The following is a 19072-nucleotide window of genomic DNA, read 5'->3' as shown; positions in this document are numbered from 1 at the left end:
CAGGGTTGAAGAAAATGTGCTCAGCCACTGCCGAAACAAAAGTTTCAGGAGGCTTGCGTAATCTTAGAGCTTTTTCTATTGAGTTACGATGTCCAATAAATGTTTCAACAAATTGTTGGTGATTTCTGCCAATGTAAAACTTCCCACAAGAACAAGGAATACTATAAGCCCCACTAACACAATTCCCTGAGTCATATCCTTTCCAGAATTATGGAAACTGCTTGAAGGTCTTATTGACTGAAAAAATGTATCAATGTGATATTTCTGTAAAATCCGTTTAAGGTTTTCCCTCAAACCTGGCACATATGGTAAAGAGGTAAAACTTTTAGACAAATTCAATTCTGGAAGACTGTGAAACTGCAGTTATTTTAATATTATATTTAACACGTCTATTTTCTATTAATTTATTTGTAAATTTAATTGGATAACCATTACGAAATAAAATGTCCCTTAAATACAATAATTCCGAATCCAGAAATTCCTGAGAAGAAATTCACTGAATCAGAGTGACATGAATGAAAATTTAAATATCTATCGCTGTTTATAGGTTTTCTGTAAATTGAGAAGAGCAAATGGAAATCTATTTTGATTAATAAAATATCAAGGAAGGGTAACTTCAAACTCACTTCTTCTTCAAACTCAACTGTATTTTATGTTTTTGGTCAAAACTATTTAAATGTTTACGGAAAATATCTAAGGATTCAAAATCAAGTTTCCACATACAAACTACATCATCCATGAATCTGCTCCATAAACAATGAGAAAACCTAAAACTACTTATACCAGACATTTCAATATAATAAATATAAATGTTTGACAATCAAGGACTGAGTGCCGTTCCCATAGACAAACCACACACTTGCTTGAAAAAATCTCCCCTCAAACCAAAATAAAATTCATCTACCAGAGTAACCATCTCGTTTTGTCTGTTTTCTTCAATGAGTGTACTCTCTTTGTTTCTTTGTCATGACTGGCAAGTTCGGCTTAAGATCTTTCATACATCAATGACAATAATCAGTGACCAAATAATACATCTCGATTTTTAGCAAGGAAATTCCTTATTGTTCTCCTATCTGCGAGAACTAGAAAAAAGGCTGTCGACATACTACTACGACATACTACTGAATTTGCTGTATTCAAATAAAATTCATCTACCAGAGTAACCATCTCGTTTTGTCTGTTTTCTTCAATGAGTGGACTCTTTGTTTCTTTGTCATGACTGGCCTGTTCGGCTTAAGATCTTTCATACATTAATGACAATAATCAGTGACCAAATAATGCATCTCGATTCTTAGCAAGGAAATTCCTTATTGTTCTCCTATCTGCGAGAACCAGAAAAAAGGCTGTCGACATACTACTTACCAATCTATGCCCTCCATTAGCTGACTACAGAGTCAGAAAGTCAGCAGAGACAAAGGCCTTTTTATTAGGCTGTAGGGACACAGGAGATTAATTCAGTTTCCCTTTCCCAGACAAAAAAAATTACATATAAAGTACAAATTGTATAAAACTCAATTTAAATGTTAAATTCATCCTGTAAAACGACGCTATTCCCTGAAAAAGCTTAGACTGGCACCACTTGGAGCAGTATTTTTTGGGGTAATTCTTAATCCGTTACTTGAAATTTATCACTTCGCTGAAAAATTTTGGGACGGTAATTCGTCAAAATAGACTAAATTTCAAATGTCATGAAAACAAGACTAAGAAAAACACACACACAAAAAAAACATACACACACAGAGGCTTTAAACAAAACAACAACTAACCCTGTAGCAAGAAAGTGAATTTGCTGTATTCATTACGATTGATAGAAGTTACCGGGGGAAACCATGCTGTCTCCCGTTTATAATTTATTCATATTTATTTTAGTATCATTGGCCTTCGTTTTATAATAGGCTACAAATCATTCTACAATAATGCCTAGCTGGAAACGGCAACAATTTATTGGAAACTGAGCAAAACAGATAAAATAAACCCGAGATAAAAAAAAAAAAATTCAAAATATATAACATTAAGCAAGTAAGTAAGTTAATTTATAACCCGCAATATAAAATAAATGCGGAGAAAAAAGAAAAAAAACAAATTTTCCTTGGAGTATTGGTCCTCAGGTCCTTAGATGTTGTCAAGCAGCACTAGAGGGTTGGTAAGTCCAAAATGAGAAATAATCTTGTGATTTCTGTACCATCTTGGTAAATATAGCAGGAATTTACAATATTTAAAATGGCCACACTTAAGCTGAAAACAGTCTTTTTGCGCATTAAAGGCTGCACACCGGAAAGAAAAAGGATTGTAGGAGAATAAAAGCTATGGTAAAGTTTACATAAGTCTCGGTGGCTGTACCTCTCCTTATTAGGCAATATTGTACCGTATAAGATTTGAATATACTGCAGAGCACTAGCAACCAGAGATGAGCATGTAGTTGAAAGTGTATCAGAAAAAGTAATCCCAAGCCATATTGACTTTGAGACACACTTGAGTAGCATTGTACCCACAGGTAAAGGAGGAGCAGGGCTAGAAATATTAAAACACAAAAACTCGCATTTTGAATCATTTACTGAAAGCCCAATCATACTCAAAGCATTAATCCGAACATTTAGATTTTTTGTGAGGCCTGACCTAGTATGACTAACTAGCAGAAGATCATCAGCATAGGCAATGTGACTAACAGCAGTATTTTCTAAAAACACAGTAGAAGATAGCAGTCGCAAACACTCCGCAAGCACAGATTTAAAAATATATGGAGACAGAACACAACCTTGCCTGACTCCCTTCTTTACTGAGATAGATTCAGATATATTTAATATCCATTTTAAGTGAACCAACGAATTTTAAGACCAATATTGTAGAACTGTTGCCGAAGAGGAATCGATTCCTACTTTAACTAAGCAGTGAAGTGCTTGCAAATATACAATGTTGCAAGAAAGCGCCTGAGATATCAATCGAGTAAAAATAAAGTGGCCTTTTTTGCATTTTTGCCGAGACTAGCAACTGACCAAGTATATGATGAGATTGAGAAAAACCAAAACCGGCTCTGAACCCAACTTAATAATCAGTAATATCATATTTAGCCAAAATTTCAGGTAAAACGACACACTCAAACAGCTTGTTCATGAAGCAAGACACTGTGATTTGTTCGATAACTGGGACATTGATCTGCGCCTTTTCCCGTTTTTTCAAAACTGATGTTACAATCCCCGAAAGAAAACTATCTGGAACTAACGACTGAGCTAAACATATCTGGGATGGGAGCTGAATGTGTGTTAACAATAATGGACACTTAATGCTGAAGTGATTGTAACACAGACCATCCATATCGGGAGCACTTGATTTCTTAGTACTCTTAAAAACCTGATAGATATCACTACTAGATATTGACAATATATGGACTTTCCGAAGAACTCCAGTAAGACTATTATGCAATGAGGAAGAAAACATGGACTGGATAGAATGATTAAATGTAGAAAAAACACAAGTAAAATGACCAACAAAATCACTGATTTTGATAATCGAAACTGTAGCAGGCACACACTTGCTGCTAATAATTACATTGGACCAAGACTTCCAATTGGAAATGTCATCCAAAACATCGTGACAGGCCTGACGCAATTAAGATATAAATCAACATTTCAACGTTCTCGGCTTTTTAAATACTTTATTAAGCTTGGGCCGATCGCCAGCAATCCACAGATAAAGTCGAAACTACATACATTTACTAGCTCTTTTTACTTCAGGGCACAAATCTTATAATAGTTCCCTGGTTCCGAATCTAAAAGGGTAAATAAGCACTGCAGATAAACTAGCTGACTTCAAACAATGCACAATTAGGTAATAGTAACAATTTAAATTGATCTTAGCTGTCAATGACCTTACAGAGGTTTGTAAAAAGTGAAAAGGCAATTGCAGGCTTGAAAATAACGAGCAGAGAACATACACATAATCTTCAGAATTTACTCGTTTCCAATTTGGCTTATCAAACCGTTTATTTTGGTAAGAAAAATGGTTATAAACCAGTAGAGCAGACGACTCAATTTCGCAAGTTAAAGCCAAGTGATCATCCTCAATTTTATCATCAGAAACAATGACAGGAGGAATCACGAGTGATCCACTTGAAACTATAATATGATCAAGGTTTGATTTAGAACCATCACGGTTATGAATGTAGGCAAACTGTTTATCTTTATTGATTAACTGATAGCCGCTAGGAAAAGCATAAAAAAAAACAAGTCACTTCTTTCATATTGGGACAGAAGATTGGCATTGATATCGCCAGCCACAATCCAATTTAATTCCTGATTTGTCACTCTTAGCAGAAGAGTCCTGAGTCGATTACAAGAACCCGCGAAGAAAGAGAGGGAAAAAATGTTCTTGAGATTGCATGGCATATAGACATTGATGAAGACCATATTACAGCATTTTATCGCCAGTAAAGTATGATCAGAAGAAATGAGCTCAGGTTTCTGAGAGAGGTAAACTAAAGTTGCAAGGCCCCCAGAGGGTCGACCGTACGTTTTTTTTTTTTTAGCTTCACGTACAAACGTGTGGTGGGTGGGTGACCGTTTAAGAGTATATGTATTGGCTTTAGTTAGGAAATGTTCCTGTAGGAAAACTATATCATAATCAATAAGATGATCAATAATAAGATCTTTCTCATTGGTTCCGTTAATATTAAGGGAAACGAAGCGAAATCTATTGACACTAGCAATAATTTCTTATCCTTGTTCAGAGCTTTTTTTAACGACTGGGCATCTGAGACTATAGGAAACATGATTTCCCACGCAGTTGGCGCAATTCGGGCTTTCAGTGCAAGGATCATCACGTGTGTTACAATGTCCACCAGCGCAGCGTGAATACTTTTGATTAGTCGATGGGAGTGGGCAATTTCCGACAATGGGGTTCGGCGATTGACAACGGTAACATCTAGGAGCTAACTTTTGGAAAGGTCTAATTTTAAAAAGCTCGTATCCCAAATGCAAACCCTCATTTATAGCTTTACTTAAGGCAGCATCGTCTAGAAATTCAAGGCAAACGGATCTGGAAATTTCAATTTTAGTTGCATCAACAAGACCGGGAATCATACTAATAAGCTCTGATTTTTGCAGAGGAATAGGGATGTTACTCACAATACCAAACACTTTTTGATTAAGGACATGAGAGGATATATTTAGCTGACTAGTTGCAGCGGCGGCGAGAGAGACGGCCGAGGCTTTATCTCGGGTATGGACTACCCATCTTTTCTTGAAAGGATCGGATCTCACACTTACGATACCATCCAGGGTATCAAGGGTTTCTTTGCGCTCAATAGGATCTTTGAGGTCAGTAGGTGGGTTTTTTAGAATAACTGCGTAGGACGATTTTGAAGAGACAGAAAACTCTTGCATTAACGACAGAGGACGTCCAATTTTTCCAGGCACGATAGCTCTCACACACTCAGACAAAGACCGCAGCTCAGACGAACAGGAGCTTACACGGCATCTCAACGCATAAAAAACATCGGCAGGAATAAGTTGTCCTTCACCAGGGTGGCCAATTACAAAGACTTGCAGACCAATATCCTCAGCATCATACTTTGCGACAGTATCGATAATATCAGAGACACTATTAATAAACGCATTTGTACCCACTCTCTTAGGCTGAATTTCCCCAGGACGGCAGAACTGGAAGATTTGCTTCCTCGCATCAGAAACCTGGGCGAGCGTGAAAAATTCAGACATATGTTTCTTCATAATATCCGGAGAAAAGCCTTTTTTGATACTGTTTTGGACAAAATTCAGAACAGGACAATAAACGAGTGATCCAGTGGTCCACGCCATCAGCACCGAATGCCGAGTACACATAGAGTGAAGGAACCTAGGAACAAGGAAAGTATAAGGACCCCCTCAACTGTCCCCTGCAATTTACGGGTAACTTAATACCGGCGGGTACAATACGTCGCTTGCGGGGGTTCCTTCCCCTCTTCTGCTTATTCCCAGTACGCTTCTTAACGATAAGAAATCAAAACTGACAATGTTTATAATTCTAATAGTCTTGATAACAAAATTTTGATTTTTCACAAAAAATAATTGATTCCTACTCATTATGTTTCCCAGAAAAAGAAAAATCAGAAAATGCTCCAGTGATAAACCTTGCATAAATAATCACATAAAAATGTTAATCCGCACGAAAATAAGCCTATTTAACAGGGGTAGTTTAGGTGAAGCAAATAAATTAAGAAAGGAATTAAAAAGTCAAATTAGAAAAGCTGCCCGAACCTACTATAAAAATAAAATTAAAACTTATGCCATGATAAACCAAAGAATTAGTACTCTGAAATTAAAAACTTACCGGCAAGAGTCGAGAACAACTAAATTTTAATATAAATGAACCTCCAAAGACCACAGATAATGACCTCAATAAGTTTCTGGCTTCTACTGTCCAGAGTCTCCCACCACTGTCTTACGCATTTCCAGATATTCCTGATCCTTTTTCACTCCCACATATTTCTCGACTTGATGTTGTAAAAAAAATTGAAAAACTAAAACGATCAAGCATTTGCCCTTTAGATATACCTGTTCCTCTGATTAAAACTTTCAGTGATTACCTCTCAAAACCCCTATCCACCCTGTTTAATGAAATTACCGAATCTGGACAGTTCCCTCAATATTGGAAACAAGGCTTTATTACCCCAATCAAAAAGAAAAATGGGAAGCCTGGCTTTGATGGCATTCGTCCCATTACCCTCACCTCAGTTTTTTTAAAATTGTATGAAAGTTTTCTCGCAGACTGGCTTAAGATGAGAGTCCTCCCCCTCATTGATCTTAGATAGTTTGGTAATCTCAAATCCACGTCAATCTCTCATTGCTTGATCCATCATGTTGATACCAAGGGTAAATTACTTGAAAAACCTAACAGTTGGCTTAATCTGATTTCTATTGATCTTCAAAAAGATTTCGATTTGATTAACCACAATTTGCTCATAGATAAACTTATAAATGAATTCCACATTGAAAATTTCGATGTTAAGCTCGTTGCCTGTTCTCTCTAATAGATCTCAAGCAGTTAAATATCTAAATTGTTTCTCAGATCATCTTCCCATATTTAATAGCATTCCTCAGGGGACTATTCTAGGCCCTCTCCCTTTTTCTCTTATGATTAACGCCCTTTCAACCCTTAATGACAATAGGTGGAAATTTGTCGATGACTTGACAGTTTTAGAGATGTCATAAAAACATCTTTAGCAACCCAATGGGCATACTCCAAGATATTGCCTGTGAGGCCTCTTCCCTTGACATGACAGTTAACCCTTCTAAATCCGCAATAGTCTCAGTAAGTTTCCTTAACTCCCCTCCCATTTTTCTTGCTCATATACCTACTGAAATCTCTGTCACATCTCTTTAACTCCTTGGCGTTACAATTTCTTCTAATTTGAAATGGGATGCCCATATAAATAATATTATACGACAAGCAAACTCCTCGCTTTCCCTCCTTAAACTTTTAAATAAATTCAGTTGCCCCCAATCACATTTACTACAAGTACATATTTCTTTTGTTCGCCCCATATTAGAGTGCGCTTGTCCTGTGTAGCACCCTGACCACTCAAATGAAGCAAAACAAAAGATTAAAAATGTCCAAAAGAGAGCTCTAAGACTTATTTTTAAAGAGGGCAAGATACCATATTTGCATTTGTTAAATATTTCAAAACTAGAGACCCTCGAGAAAAGAAGAAATAATTTGTGCCTTCGTTTTGGTAAGTTGGCACTTTTGAACCCCCGTACTGCGAACCTTTTACCTGAATACAATGTACCCGATAGAAATCGTCCTCCACGACCTGTGTCCCAGCCTATCCCCACCTTATCTCCCATTCTTTGTACTACCTTGCGGTATAAGAAATCTTTTATCCCTTTTTTACTGATATAATAAATAGTTGTTAATTTCTACATAAATTTTATCTTATCTCTTACATGATAAAAGAAACAGCTCGTTTTACTTTTTACTTTTTTTTTCCCCTATCCCCTTTTTATGTTGTTTTTTAAACATTTGTTAATGTATATATTATTATTAATTTTTTCAATTTTTATCTTTTTAATTAGTTGCCATTTTGCAGTTTTTAATATAAGTGACAAAGGAATCATATAGCATTCCGATATTTTTTTTTTTTTTTGCCTTGGTTGCCAATTTTTTAGTTGTTGTGCTTTTGTTATGATTTTCTTGTTTATTTGTTTTTTTATAGACTTCGAAATTCGAATTCGGCCCTTCAGGGCTTGTGATAGTAATTTCTCGAAATAAATATCTATCTATCTACCAGAGAAAAAAGATGGCGCTGGTGAAAATACCCAGGGAAATGGGTTAGAAACATATTTTTTTTTTCAGAACAGGTGGGTTGTGTTTGACCACCTGAGACAGTCTAAAAAAAACTTTTACGTATGCTGACCAACGGTCTGTGCTGTGCAGGTACCTATCTCCTGATTCAGTGCCTTCAGCCCGGAGTGCAATGCGTGGTTGGGGGCAAACCATCCAACGCTTCTAGTAATTAGAGAAGGTCATGCAGACACTACTTGGCAAAAAATCTATCTTTAGAGGGTAAACAACAACAGGAAAAAAAACTTAAAATAATTCAGAAACTTTTTTAAGTTACCAGCAAAGATGCAAACTCAGTCACAATAGCATTGAACATACTATAGATGGCCTACTATGTTCCTACTTTGTTTTTTAAGAAGGGAGGCGGTGTGCTTGAAGTATTTTTTATTGGGTGTGAGTTGTTTTCTCTGTTTGTTATTTTTATTTTTTGTAGCCATAGCCTATGTGGCTTTAAAACATATAATATGATCTATTATTATTATGTGCGTGAGCATTAAGTGTTATTTTGTTGTATTATCATTATAGTATTATGTGACTTATTATATGTGTGTTTGCAATTATTACTGCTGTTTTATTATTATTTATATGGTATTGTTATTGTTAGGTATGTCACAGAGTATCCAAAAGAGTTTTTTTTGCCATGGCCCGAAGAGGCTTTCATAGCAATAGATATCTATCAATCTCTAGTACAAACCTCTTTGCTTCACGTTTTTTTTTCTTTTTTGCTTCTGTAATTCAATTCTGTTTTAATCCAGTTCTAACTCTACCCACGTGAGGCAGCCTTTTACTCATTTGGTTTTTTAAGTAGATATTTAGCTAAGTCCTAGGGCACAGATAATCTTATGATTTCAAAGCTAATCTACAAAAAGAGAAGAAAATTAAATTTAATAAATGAACGAACAAAAATGACTCAGGGATATAAAAATCACAGTTCTTTAAACAAAGATCGCATTATCAATATACTAATATTTTCAGCCCTATGTCGGTTATGCAATTGGTCCCAAATTTCACATACAAACTCAAATTTTAGCAACAATGCACAATAATGAAAACATCCATAAAGAAAAGCTTAACTAACAAAATATCCTCTTACAATTACCAAAATCATAAAAATTTATGTACTATTGCGGACGCTTTTTCCAACATATCACATAGGAAGGGAATGAAGGGTGTCTTCAGTAACCCGGCCCCTGATGGTTACGCTCTTGTATGCATCTAGCTTTAAACTGTAAGGAATAACCCTCGCTTGTGATGATTTTAAACAGACAGAGAATTACAACGCATGAAGTATCTGATATAATGATTAATTTCCTAAATATATCCTGAATCATTATTTAAACCTACTGTAAACAAAAAACATTAGATAGGAATTCAATTTAGGAAATTTTAAGTTGTCTGAATTTGGCATCCAACTTCACCAAAGTCGGAGTCGTGCTCTTTTTGGTTTAATGGGATAGACCTATCTAATTATGGTTAAGTGTTAATACGGTTAAGTATCTTAATATGGTTAAGTATGGTTAAACTATTATGGTTAGGACGACTTGTTTCTAATTCAAAATTAATAAAACTAAGCTCCACTGGAAATTTGCACGTTAATGCTCTTAGCCGTGTTTTCAGGCTCAGCGGGTTGTTCTCGTCAAGTTTCAAGTTTTTTGTCTAGTTTCAACCCCGTGTTTTCCTCGAGAACCTGCTTTGTGAAAACGCTTGATACACTAGACGAGAACAGCCCGTGTTCGAACCCGTCTTCGAACACGGGTTGTTCTCGTCTAGTGCATCAACCGTTTTCGCAAAGTGGGTTCTCGAGGAAAACACGGGGTTGAAACTTCGAACCCGCTGAAACTAGACGAAAAACTAGAAACTAGACGAGAATAACCCGTGTTCGAACCCACTGAGCCTGAAAGTGCGGCTCTTATGGTTCAAGAAAAAATTACTAAGAGATTTAAATAGGTTCAAGAATTGTTGCTCTTTCCCAAGGAATCAAGAGAGATTTGTTAATTCGGATTTTTGTTTTGCATAGAATTTAAACTGCTTTCAAGTAACATCAAAACTGGATGTGATATTGCGTTTTAATTTACGTACAAGTTAAATTTATATATCTACTTTTTACAACTGGAATTTATCATTTTAATAATCTTATTATACTTGTTTTCCATGTTTTTTTTGTGTAACCATTTTCACTTTTTGACAATAAATGCCATTTCTTATTTATTTTAACCCATGTAATGTAAAGGCACTGTACTGCCCCATTGTGAACTTCTAGTATTTTTTAGTGCTGTTATTAGCATCTTTTTATTTTTATTATGATGGCGAACTTACCGAACTTTGGAGAACTGGCCCAAGACATCGATTAAAAATAGCAACTAGCCATCTAGGTGACTAACCAACTAGCCATTACAACATTTTCCAATGTTGTAAAATAAAAATATCTCACGAATTAAAACGGCTTTACTGAGAAATATACAAAAATAGTCCCGGAACTGAAATAAATAGTCTTATCAATTTTTTGTTATTCAAAACTGAATCTATTTTCGTAAAGTATGTTTTTATTTGCTTTTGAACACTTTACCAGTTATTAGAACATAGCTCGTATCTGTATTAGTGGTATCAAGCCTGTTTTTTGCTTCGCCAACTTAACTTCAATTTCTTGTAGCCAAATTAAACTTAAATTTCTTTTATAAGGACATTCCGTTTCTTTTAAAATTTATGACATTTAAGCTGAGGCAACCATTGCTGTATTTATGAAAAAGCAAGCATACAAAGAAGAACAATAGCACAATGTTGATTTTCGCTAATTAATTAGGCAACGAAGAAAATTTTGCTAATTAAATATTTAGGATAATACTAGGGTACAAAACATGAAGGAATAACAAAAATCAAAAATTTCTTTCTGTTGGATCATGGTAGGAAATTCCAGCATATTTAAAAATGTCTTCTTCACTGACTACAGGATATACTTCTTTCTAGAAAGAAAAATAAGAACTAAACAAAACTCGTTGACAAATAAAATAAAAGGAGGTATGTCTAGTAAGTCATAGAATCCGCGGCATAGATAGGTTTTTCAGTGTCCGGTGGCAATGTTAGTTCCATCCCACCCTCTTAGACAAACCTAAGCAAATATTTGACACAAAATATTATTTGAATTACTACTACTACTAGTAGTAGCAACTCAACGCAGCACCAAACCGCTCCTTCTCCATCCCAATCTATTCAAAGCCTCCCTCTTCGAACCCTCCCAGGAAGTTTCCATCTTCCTTATATACTTCTTTTTAATACTTTTTCACCCAAGCTGCGGACCTCCTGCTTTTCGATTGGCCCTAGACGCTTTATCGACAATGGCAATCTTTAGCAGTCTGTAATCCTTCATCCGCAGAACGAGCCCTAGCCATGTCAGCCTTTCTCTCATTATAGCCCTAGAAAGTGGGATTGAACCAAACTTTTCGTAGAGCCTACTGTCTGAAATGCGGTCAGTCAACCGGGTACCCAGAACAATCCGTAGGCAATTTCTCTGGCTAGCAAATCTTCATCCGCTTTTTGGAGCACCTATGCTTCAGAGCCATACTTAACAACTGTCATCACTGTACCTTCCAATATTCTAATCTTGGTTTGCAGACTTATCTTCCTATTCTTTCAAACTTTTTTTTAACTGTGAGAAAACACTCTGAGCCTTAGCTATTCTATTTTTAAAATCTTCAGTGCTCCCACCGTCTTTACTAATAATACTACCAAGGTAAGTGAAGCTGCCCATCTGATCAATCTTTTCGTTATCCAACGTCACCTTTTCGTCTTCACTTATTCCTAGCCTTAGTGACTTAGTCTTCTTAACATCAATTTGTAAACCTATTCTAGCACCCTGAACTCGCAAAACCTCTAAAATTTCATTCATTTTGCTCACATTTTCATCTAGGATGCTTAAATCACCAGCATAATCTAACTCCAGGAAAGTTCCCCCCCCCTTTGATTCCATGGTCTCCCATTTCCTTTCCTGTGGTCCTGAAAATGAAATCGATCCAAATGATCCATATAAAGGGGGATAGAACACAACCCTGCTTAACTCCAGATTTAATACAAAACCAGCTGCTAGCCTCACTTCCTACCTTAACCACAGCAGTTTTACTCTCGTACATAGCACTAATCACTTTAATATATTTGTCTGGTATACCACATAAGGATAAGACCTTCACTAAAGCTCTTCTATCAGCAGAATCGAACGCTTGCTCATAATCTATAAAAATGAGGACCAAAGGTGTTTTATAATTCAGGCACTTCATAATTATTAACCTAAGCTAAGAAGGGGTGGATTTGCATTGATCGGAAGCAGAAACTACACTGGTCAGGATTGCCACATATTTTTGGCCGAGATTGTCTCTTTTTCGGCCAAAAAAACGTGTGTTAGCGCCATCTAGAAACTCGAGAGGTACTACAAAGTGTCACAGCTGAGTGGCTTTTAATTATGGTAATACAGAAAGGAGATGCAACCGCAAGCGCACGCTACCTAAATCTTGTAGATCTTATTTAGTTTTAAAAATCACTGGGGGTATTTTGAGTATTTTCATAGTAAGATGTTATTTGATGCCACATTTATCTCTTAAACTGTTGGAAAATCAAAATTAAACCAAGTTATTGAGGTTTCGGGCAAAATCTTTTTCTCTAGGAGCAGTACCATTTCAGAAAACGACCAAATTCATCAAAATAATTATATATTATCAAAGCCTTCACTGGCAAGAGTCGAAGGCCGGTGATTCCGACCGTAGCGAGTAAAGCCGGTGAAGCGAGTTGACGCATATTTGCAAGGAGTAGCGGCCCAAGCCCGTTATGAAAGGCCCAAGCTAAAGGAGGGAGGAAAAAAGGCAGGTATATTTTACAAGTTTTATAATCAATGTAGATTGCTAGTGCACTGACTAATTACTAAGAAAAAGGTGCCATAAAATAGCTGGGCGGACCCCTGCAAGAAGAGATCCTGTCGGCTTTTCTACATTCAAAGGTCCAGAGGATTTAAAACAGCGTTTAGCTGAATGGCACCCAAGGCCGTAACCATGAGAGGTCGTATACGGGTTTGAAACCCCCTCCGTAGTTAATACCCAACTTGCAAAATCGTAACAAAAATGCATACAAATAAATTTTGATGCACTTTTAACAGGTTTTGTACCCCCCTCCCCCCCCCCCCCAGGAAAATTAACCCCCTCCTCTGCACAAAAATTCTGGATACGGCCGCCTTATCATTGTCTTTTCCTTTCAAATTTAAGTCGAAAACAAACCAACTATACATTGATTGTCAAGTTTCCAAGTCTAATTACGGTATACTTTATTCCTAAATCTAATGTTACGTTTGCTTTGTGCCACCTCATCAATATAAATTTCTGGACATGCTTCCTTTTGGTAATTGGCAATTGATAGGGTCAGGTCAAGATTATAACCCAAGATTTTAACTTGTAACTTTTTATCTTGCCAATTACGGTTGTCTAGGCCCACTATTTTAAGAAAGTACATAGAGAAAAAAAGAGATATGGAGGGGGGGTGAGCCAGCGTAAGAGAAAGAAAGCGCGAGGGAGGGAAACAGGGAGAAAGAGAGAGAAAGAGAAAAAAAAATTACCGTTTTCTTATTAAAAACACAGGAATTATTGATAGCGAGTCCTTTCTCAGCTGATGCATACTGTCGGAAAATCCTGTTGTAATTCTTGTTTCCTGTCCATCCCATTAAAGCAGTAGCCCACTGGGATTTAGGAGCAGTGACAAAGTCAACACGCACAGCTTTCCAAGAGCGATTTGAATCAGCCAAGTCAAACAACGCCGCTGAGTCACCTTCAATAGGATATTTATTAAAAAGAATAGACGAAGTTACGATACAATATACATGTACATCTACTACTCGAGTCGGGTCAAACAAATTCATCAACGCCACACAAAAAGCTGATTACCAAATTGAAATTTATCGTTTTTTTTTCTTAACCAATCTTTTTTCCTTATCTAAATTAGACTGAATAGTTTTTTCAACCAGAACAAATATCTTAAAATGAATCTTTGTCCAGAATAACACGAAGAAAGAATTTTCAACATAATAATACAAATTTTTACTTACTTTAGTTATTTGAATATTTCATAAAAAATTAGTAAAAATAGCATCCATCATGTTTTTTATATATAGATCGCAAACTTGCTATCCTTTACTTTTGTCGTGTTACTATCTTTATATGTGAGTAACAATTGTGTAGGTATTTATGTATGTATTTATTCTGTTTCTCGAAAACAGCTCCATATTTTTTCGGGAAAATTCGGATCTTAGGATATTCTCGCATAAAAAACCGATCTAAATAGGTCAGAGGTTTCACAAAAATCGTTAAGAGCCTTAATTTTGGTTTTTGCAAATGACGTCATGTACTATGTTATTACATCATATAAACATTTCTTATGACATCATATAAGTATTTTCTTATATGATGTCAGCCATAGCATAAATAAGATTGTTGAGTTTCCAACGTAACAGTTATTTATATAATATAATGTCTGTTGAAAGGCCCAAAAAACGAAAATTCGTACTTGCAGTTACTATAAATGATGATTCTTTGGAACCAAAACCAAAACCTGTGATAAGATGTGAAATTCGACAACCTGGAACATCAATTGCGACAACACGAATACAGACACTTATAGCAAAGGCCATTGCTAAATTGTCTGAAGTAATCAAAATCAAAAAACGTATAAAAAATGAAAATGAAGAGCAAAAGCACGGGCGGTTGGAAGATATGCGAAAACGACAATTAGAGCGTGTTAAAAATGAAAATGAAGGGCAAGAAACACGCGGTTATAAGACATACGCCACCCAACAAGTGGGGGATTCAAAAAATTAATAGCGATGATGATTGGGTTTTGGATTCTGACATGGATAAGGTCATCAATACTTGCCATACCTTTGAAATTTAAAAATGTGAACTGGATAAATCGTTGGATGAAATAGAATTTTTGTCCCATCACCTCAACAATTAAAAGAAACAAAGGTTTGGCGATGTTTCTTTCATAATGACAAAAGACAAGCCAAGGCAAAAGAAGAAGTTTTTGTCCCACCATCGGAACAATTAAAAGAAACAAAGATGGTCGTCAATGCCTTTCATACCTTGTAAAATAAAAACCTGGACTAGATCAATCGTTGAAAGAAAAAGAAGAGTTTGTCCCACCACCTGAACAATTAAAAGAAACAAAAGGTTCGGCGATATGTCTTTTATAATGACAAAGAACAAGCCAAGACACAAGGAGAAGCTTTCGTCCCACCACCTGAACAATAAAAAGACACAAAGGTGGTCGTCAATGCCTTCTATACCTTTTAAAATCAAAAACCTGGCCAAGATAAATCGTAGGAAGAAAAAGAAGCTTTTGTCCCACCACCTGAATAATTAAAAGAAACAAATGTTTGGCGATAATTCTTTCATAAATGACAAAAGACAAGGCGAGGCAAAAGTTAAAGGTCTCAAAGGCTCAAATTGTCTGCGTTTAGAAGACAAGTGACGATGGGAATCTATATATAGAAGCCTGCCGCGTGCAGAGTGCCGGGGCCCGGCGGTGAACCCGCGGGGATCCTGGTACTATATATATATATATATATATATATATATATATATATATATATATATATATATATAGCTAAAGATAGTTAATAGGTATTCCTTTCACTGACCGCATACTAAATATATATATATATATATATATATATATATATATATATATATATATATATATATATATATATATATATATATATATATATATATATATATATATATATATAGCTAAAGATAGTTAATAGGTACTCCTTTCACTGACCGCATACTAAATTAAGCTATTCGAAAATGCGGTTCGATTCCACTTTCCAAGGGCCTAACGAAAGAAACGTTAAAGCCGCTAGGCTAGGTTATACGGATGACAGATTGCCACAGAATATGTTTTTAGCCATCCATGTGAGTCCAAACGAAAAGCAGGTCGTCCCAGAAAGGGGTGGGAAGAGATCATAAAAAAAGATTTGAAGGAAGCTGGAACTTCATGGAAGGGAGTAAAGAGTGAAGTCTTAAATAGACTTGAGTGGAAGATGTGTGTGCGCAGCTGTGCTGGACTCGGGCAGCTTGGTCCTGCTATAGTGAGTATTTAGTAGTAGTATTTTGTAATCCCAACAGCATTAAAAGTGACACAAATTTTTCCTATTAGTCATCTAACACAGCCACAATTATTTCTTTAATGAGAGACTAAGTTAAATTTTCCTAATTGTCAAGAATCTTTGCGTCAGAGATTTCCTATTCAGTAGCCATGCAGGTTGGGTGTGGCAATGCCGGCCATATTTTTACCAAAATTTTTGTCAAACAGAGATTCGTGACCTACATTAGTAAGCTCCATCCACTCTATCAATTGATTCAGTCCGTTTCGTCGTGTCTTATTTCATTCTCAAAATGTTTAGAAGATTCAGTTTCTTCACAAAATGTGTTACAAACCTTTTTTTCACTGGTTGAAATAGTTAGAAATTGGATATTATGGCATGGTGCTTAGTTTTGCCGTATTTTTGATGCATAAAAAGACCTTCTTTGTACCAAAAATTGCTTGTCAAAATCAGTCGAAAAGTCCAAAATTATTTTCTATTTTCGCACTCCTGTAAATTTAGGCCTTGTATCAGAACACATTCTAAATTAAAAGCAGCCAATAAGTTGCAGCAAGAGGTTCAATTTAACAGTTATTTTCCATTTGCATACTCTGTACCTTTTATAACTTATGTTGTAGCTGAAAATCCCCCAAGTTGTAGAGTGGTTTTTGAGTAAAGGCTTGTCTATAAGAGGCGAAGCTGTAGCGTTGCCTGTTGCGTTGTAAAGGCCATACGGCTCCAATGTTTTATTATTTATTAATTTATTATTATTATTCTTATGTTCCCAGAGGCACTTCATATGGAACGGGTCGGCGTATAAACTTCAAAGGGGGCTCATTCGATTGGAAATTGATACTTCTAGTGCCCTTTTTAATAGTCAAAAATGATTGGAGAGCAACTAGCCCCCCCCCCCCTATCATTTCCACAAGCACATCCAATCAAAATTTTGAGATAGCCATTTTGTTCAGCGTAATTGATTTCCAAAGAGAAAATATATTTTGAGGAAGACACTCCCCCACAACCCTCAGGGCAAGGGTTTTAAGTTTTGCCCTGGGGGCATATGTGGTTTTTATAGAAGGCGTTGTCGTAGAAGGTTCAAAACACGCTCATTCGATTGGAAAATCAAAGGGGTAGTGCCCTTTTTAATAGTCGAAAGTGATTGGAGTGCAACTAGCCCCCCCACGCCCATCCTTCCCCCAAACACAACCAATCAAAATTGTGAGATAACCATTTTTCACAGCGTAGTTGATTTCCAGATAGAAAATATGTTTTAGAGGAGGACACTTCCCCACAACCCTCAGGGCAAGGGTTTTAAGTTATGCCCTGGGGCCATATTAAGTTTTTATAGAAGGCGTTGTCGTAGAAACTTCAAAAAAGGCTTATTCCTTTTGAAATTCCAAGGGGTAGTGCCCTTTTTAATAGTCGAAAGTGATTGGAGGGCAACTAGCCCCCCCCCACGCCCATCATTCCCCCAAACACATCCAGGCAAACTTTTGAGATAGCCATTTTGATCAGCGTAGTTGATTTCCAGATTGAAAATATTTTTTTTAGGACGACAATCCCCCACAGCCCCAAGGGCAAGGGTTTTAAGTTATGCCCTGGGGGCATATAAGGTTTTCATAGAAGGCGTTGTCGTATAAACTTCAAAAAAGGCTCATTCGATTGGAAATTCAAAGGGCTAGTGCCCTTTTTAATAGTCGAAAGTGATTGGAAGGCAACTAGCCTCTCCCACGCCCATCATTCCCCCAAACACATCCAATCAAAATTTTGATATAGCCATTTTGTTCAGCGTAGTTGATTTACAGATAAAAAATATATCTTTGAAGAGGACACTCCTCCACAACCCTCAAGGCAAGGGTTTTAAGTTATACCCTGGGGGCATATAAGGTTTTTATAGAAGGCGGTGTCGTAAAAACTTCAAAAAAGGGTCATTCGATTGGAAATTCAAAGGGCTAGTACCCTTTTTAATAGTCGAAAGTGATTTGAGGGCAACTAACCCCCCATTCACGCCACCTTTTCCCCAAACACATCCAATCAAAATTTTGAGACAGCCATTTTATTAAACGTAGTTTAAGTTCTGGAAATTAGGTCTTAGAGGATGACAACTCCCCCACAGCCCTCAGGGCAAGGCAAGGGTTGTAATTTAAGGATTCTCCGAATCCTTCCCACTATTTCTTATGGAAGGAATGCTCGTATAAACTTTAGAGAGGGCTCATTTGATTGGAATTGAAAGCTCTTGTTCACTTTTTAAGAGTCAAAAGAGATTGGAGGGCAACTAGCCCCCCCCCCTACTCCACGTCCTAAATGCATCAGAGAAACATTTTGAGATAGACATTTTTTCAAAATAGTTCAAAGTTCTGATAACAAAAAACTCCGGTGCCAACACAGCCCACCAGGGCCCGGGGGTAGGCGTTGTAAGTTATGCCCTGGGGGTATATAAACAATCAAACAATCATTAAACAAACAATCAATGCAAACAAACATACAATAGATATTAATGTAACTTAATAAATAAATTTAGTGCTGATATTAATGTAAATTAATAAAAAAATTTCTGCTGGGGGGAATTTAAAGCGGAGGAACTATCAGCAGGAAAAGAAAATATTCATTGAGGGGGGAGGA

General features: G+C 36.4%; 1 protein-coding gene across 1 annotated transcript in view; it reads right to left on the bottom strand.

Annotated features, from left to right (window-relative positions):
- Nucleotides 1-10282: 10282 nt before the first annotated feature.
- LOC148952008 (DNA-directed DNA/RNA polymerase mu-like) overlaps nucleotides 10283-19072 on the bottom strand; it is a 74421-nt gene continuing 65631 nt past the window's right edge. The window contains exons 9-10 of the mRNA XM_089088794.1: nucleotides 13925-14133; nucleotides 10283-11294 (exon numbers count right to left, since the gene is read on the bottom strand). Coding sequence (XP_088944920.1) covers nucleotides 11208-11294; nucleotides 13925-14133 — 296 coding nt within the window. The 3' untranslated portion in view covers nucleotides 10283-11207. The remainder of the gene's footprint in view (nucleotides 11295-13924; nucleotides 14134-19072) is intronic.

This window comes from Artemia sp. Qi Xiang Cuo, chromosome 5 (assembly GCF_049724085.1).
Source record: "Artemia sp. Qi Xiang Cuo chromosome 5, ASM4972408v1, whole genome shotgun sequence".
Taxonomy (NCBI): Eukaryota; Metazoa; Arthropoda; class Branchiopoda; order Anostraca; family Artemiidae; genus Artemia; species Artemia sp. Qi Xiang Cuo.
Note: the sequence above shows the minus strand (reverse complement) of the source record. Positions and strands in the feature narration are given on the sequence as shown.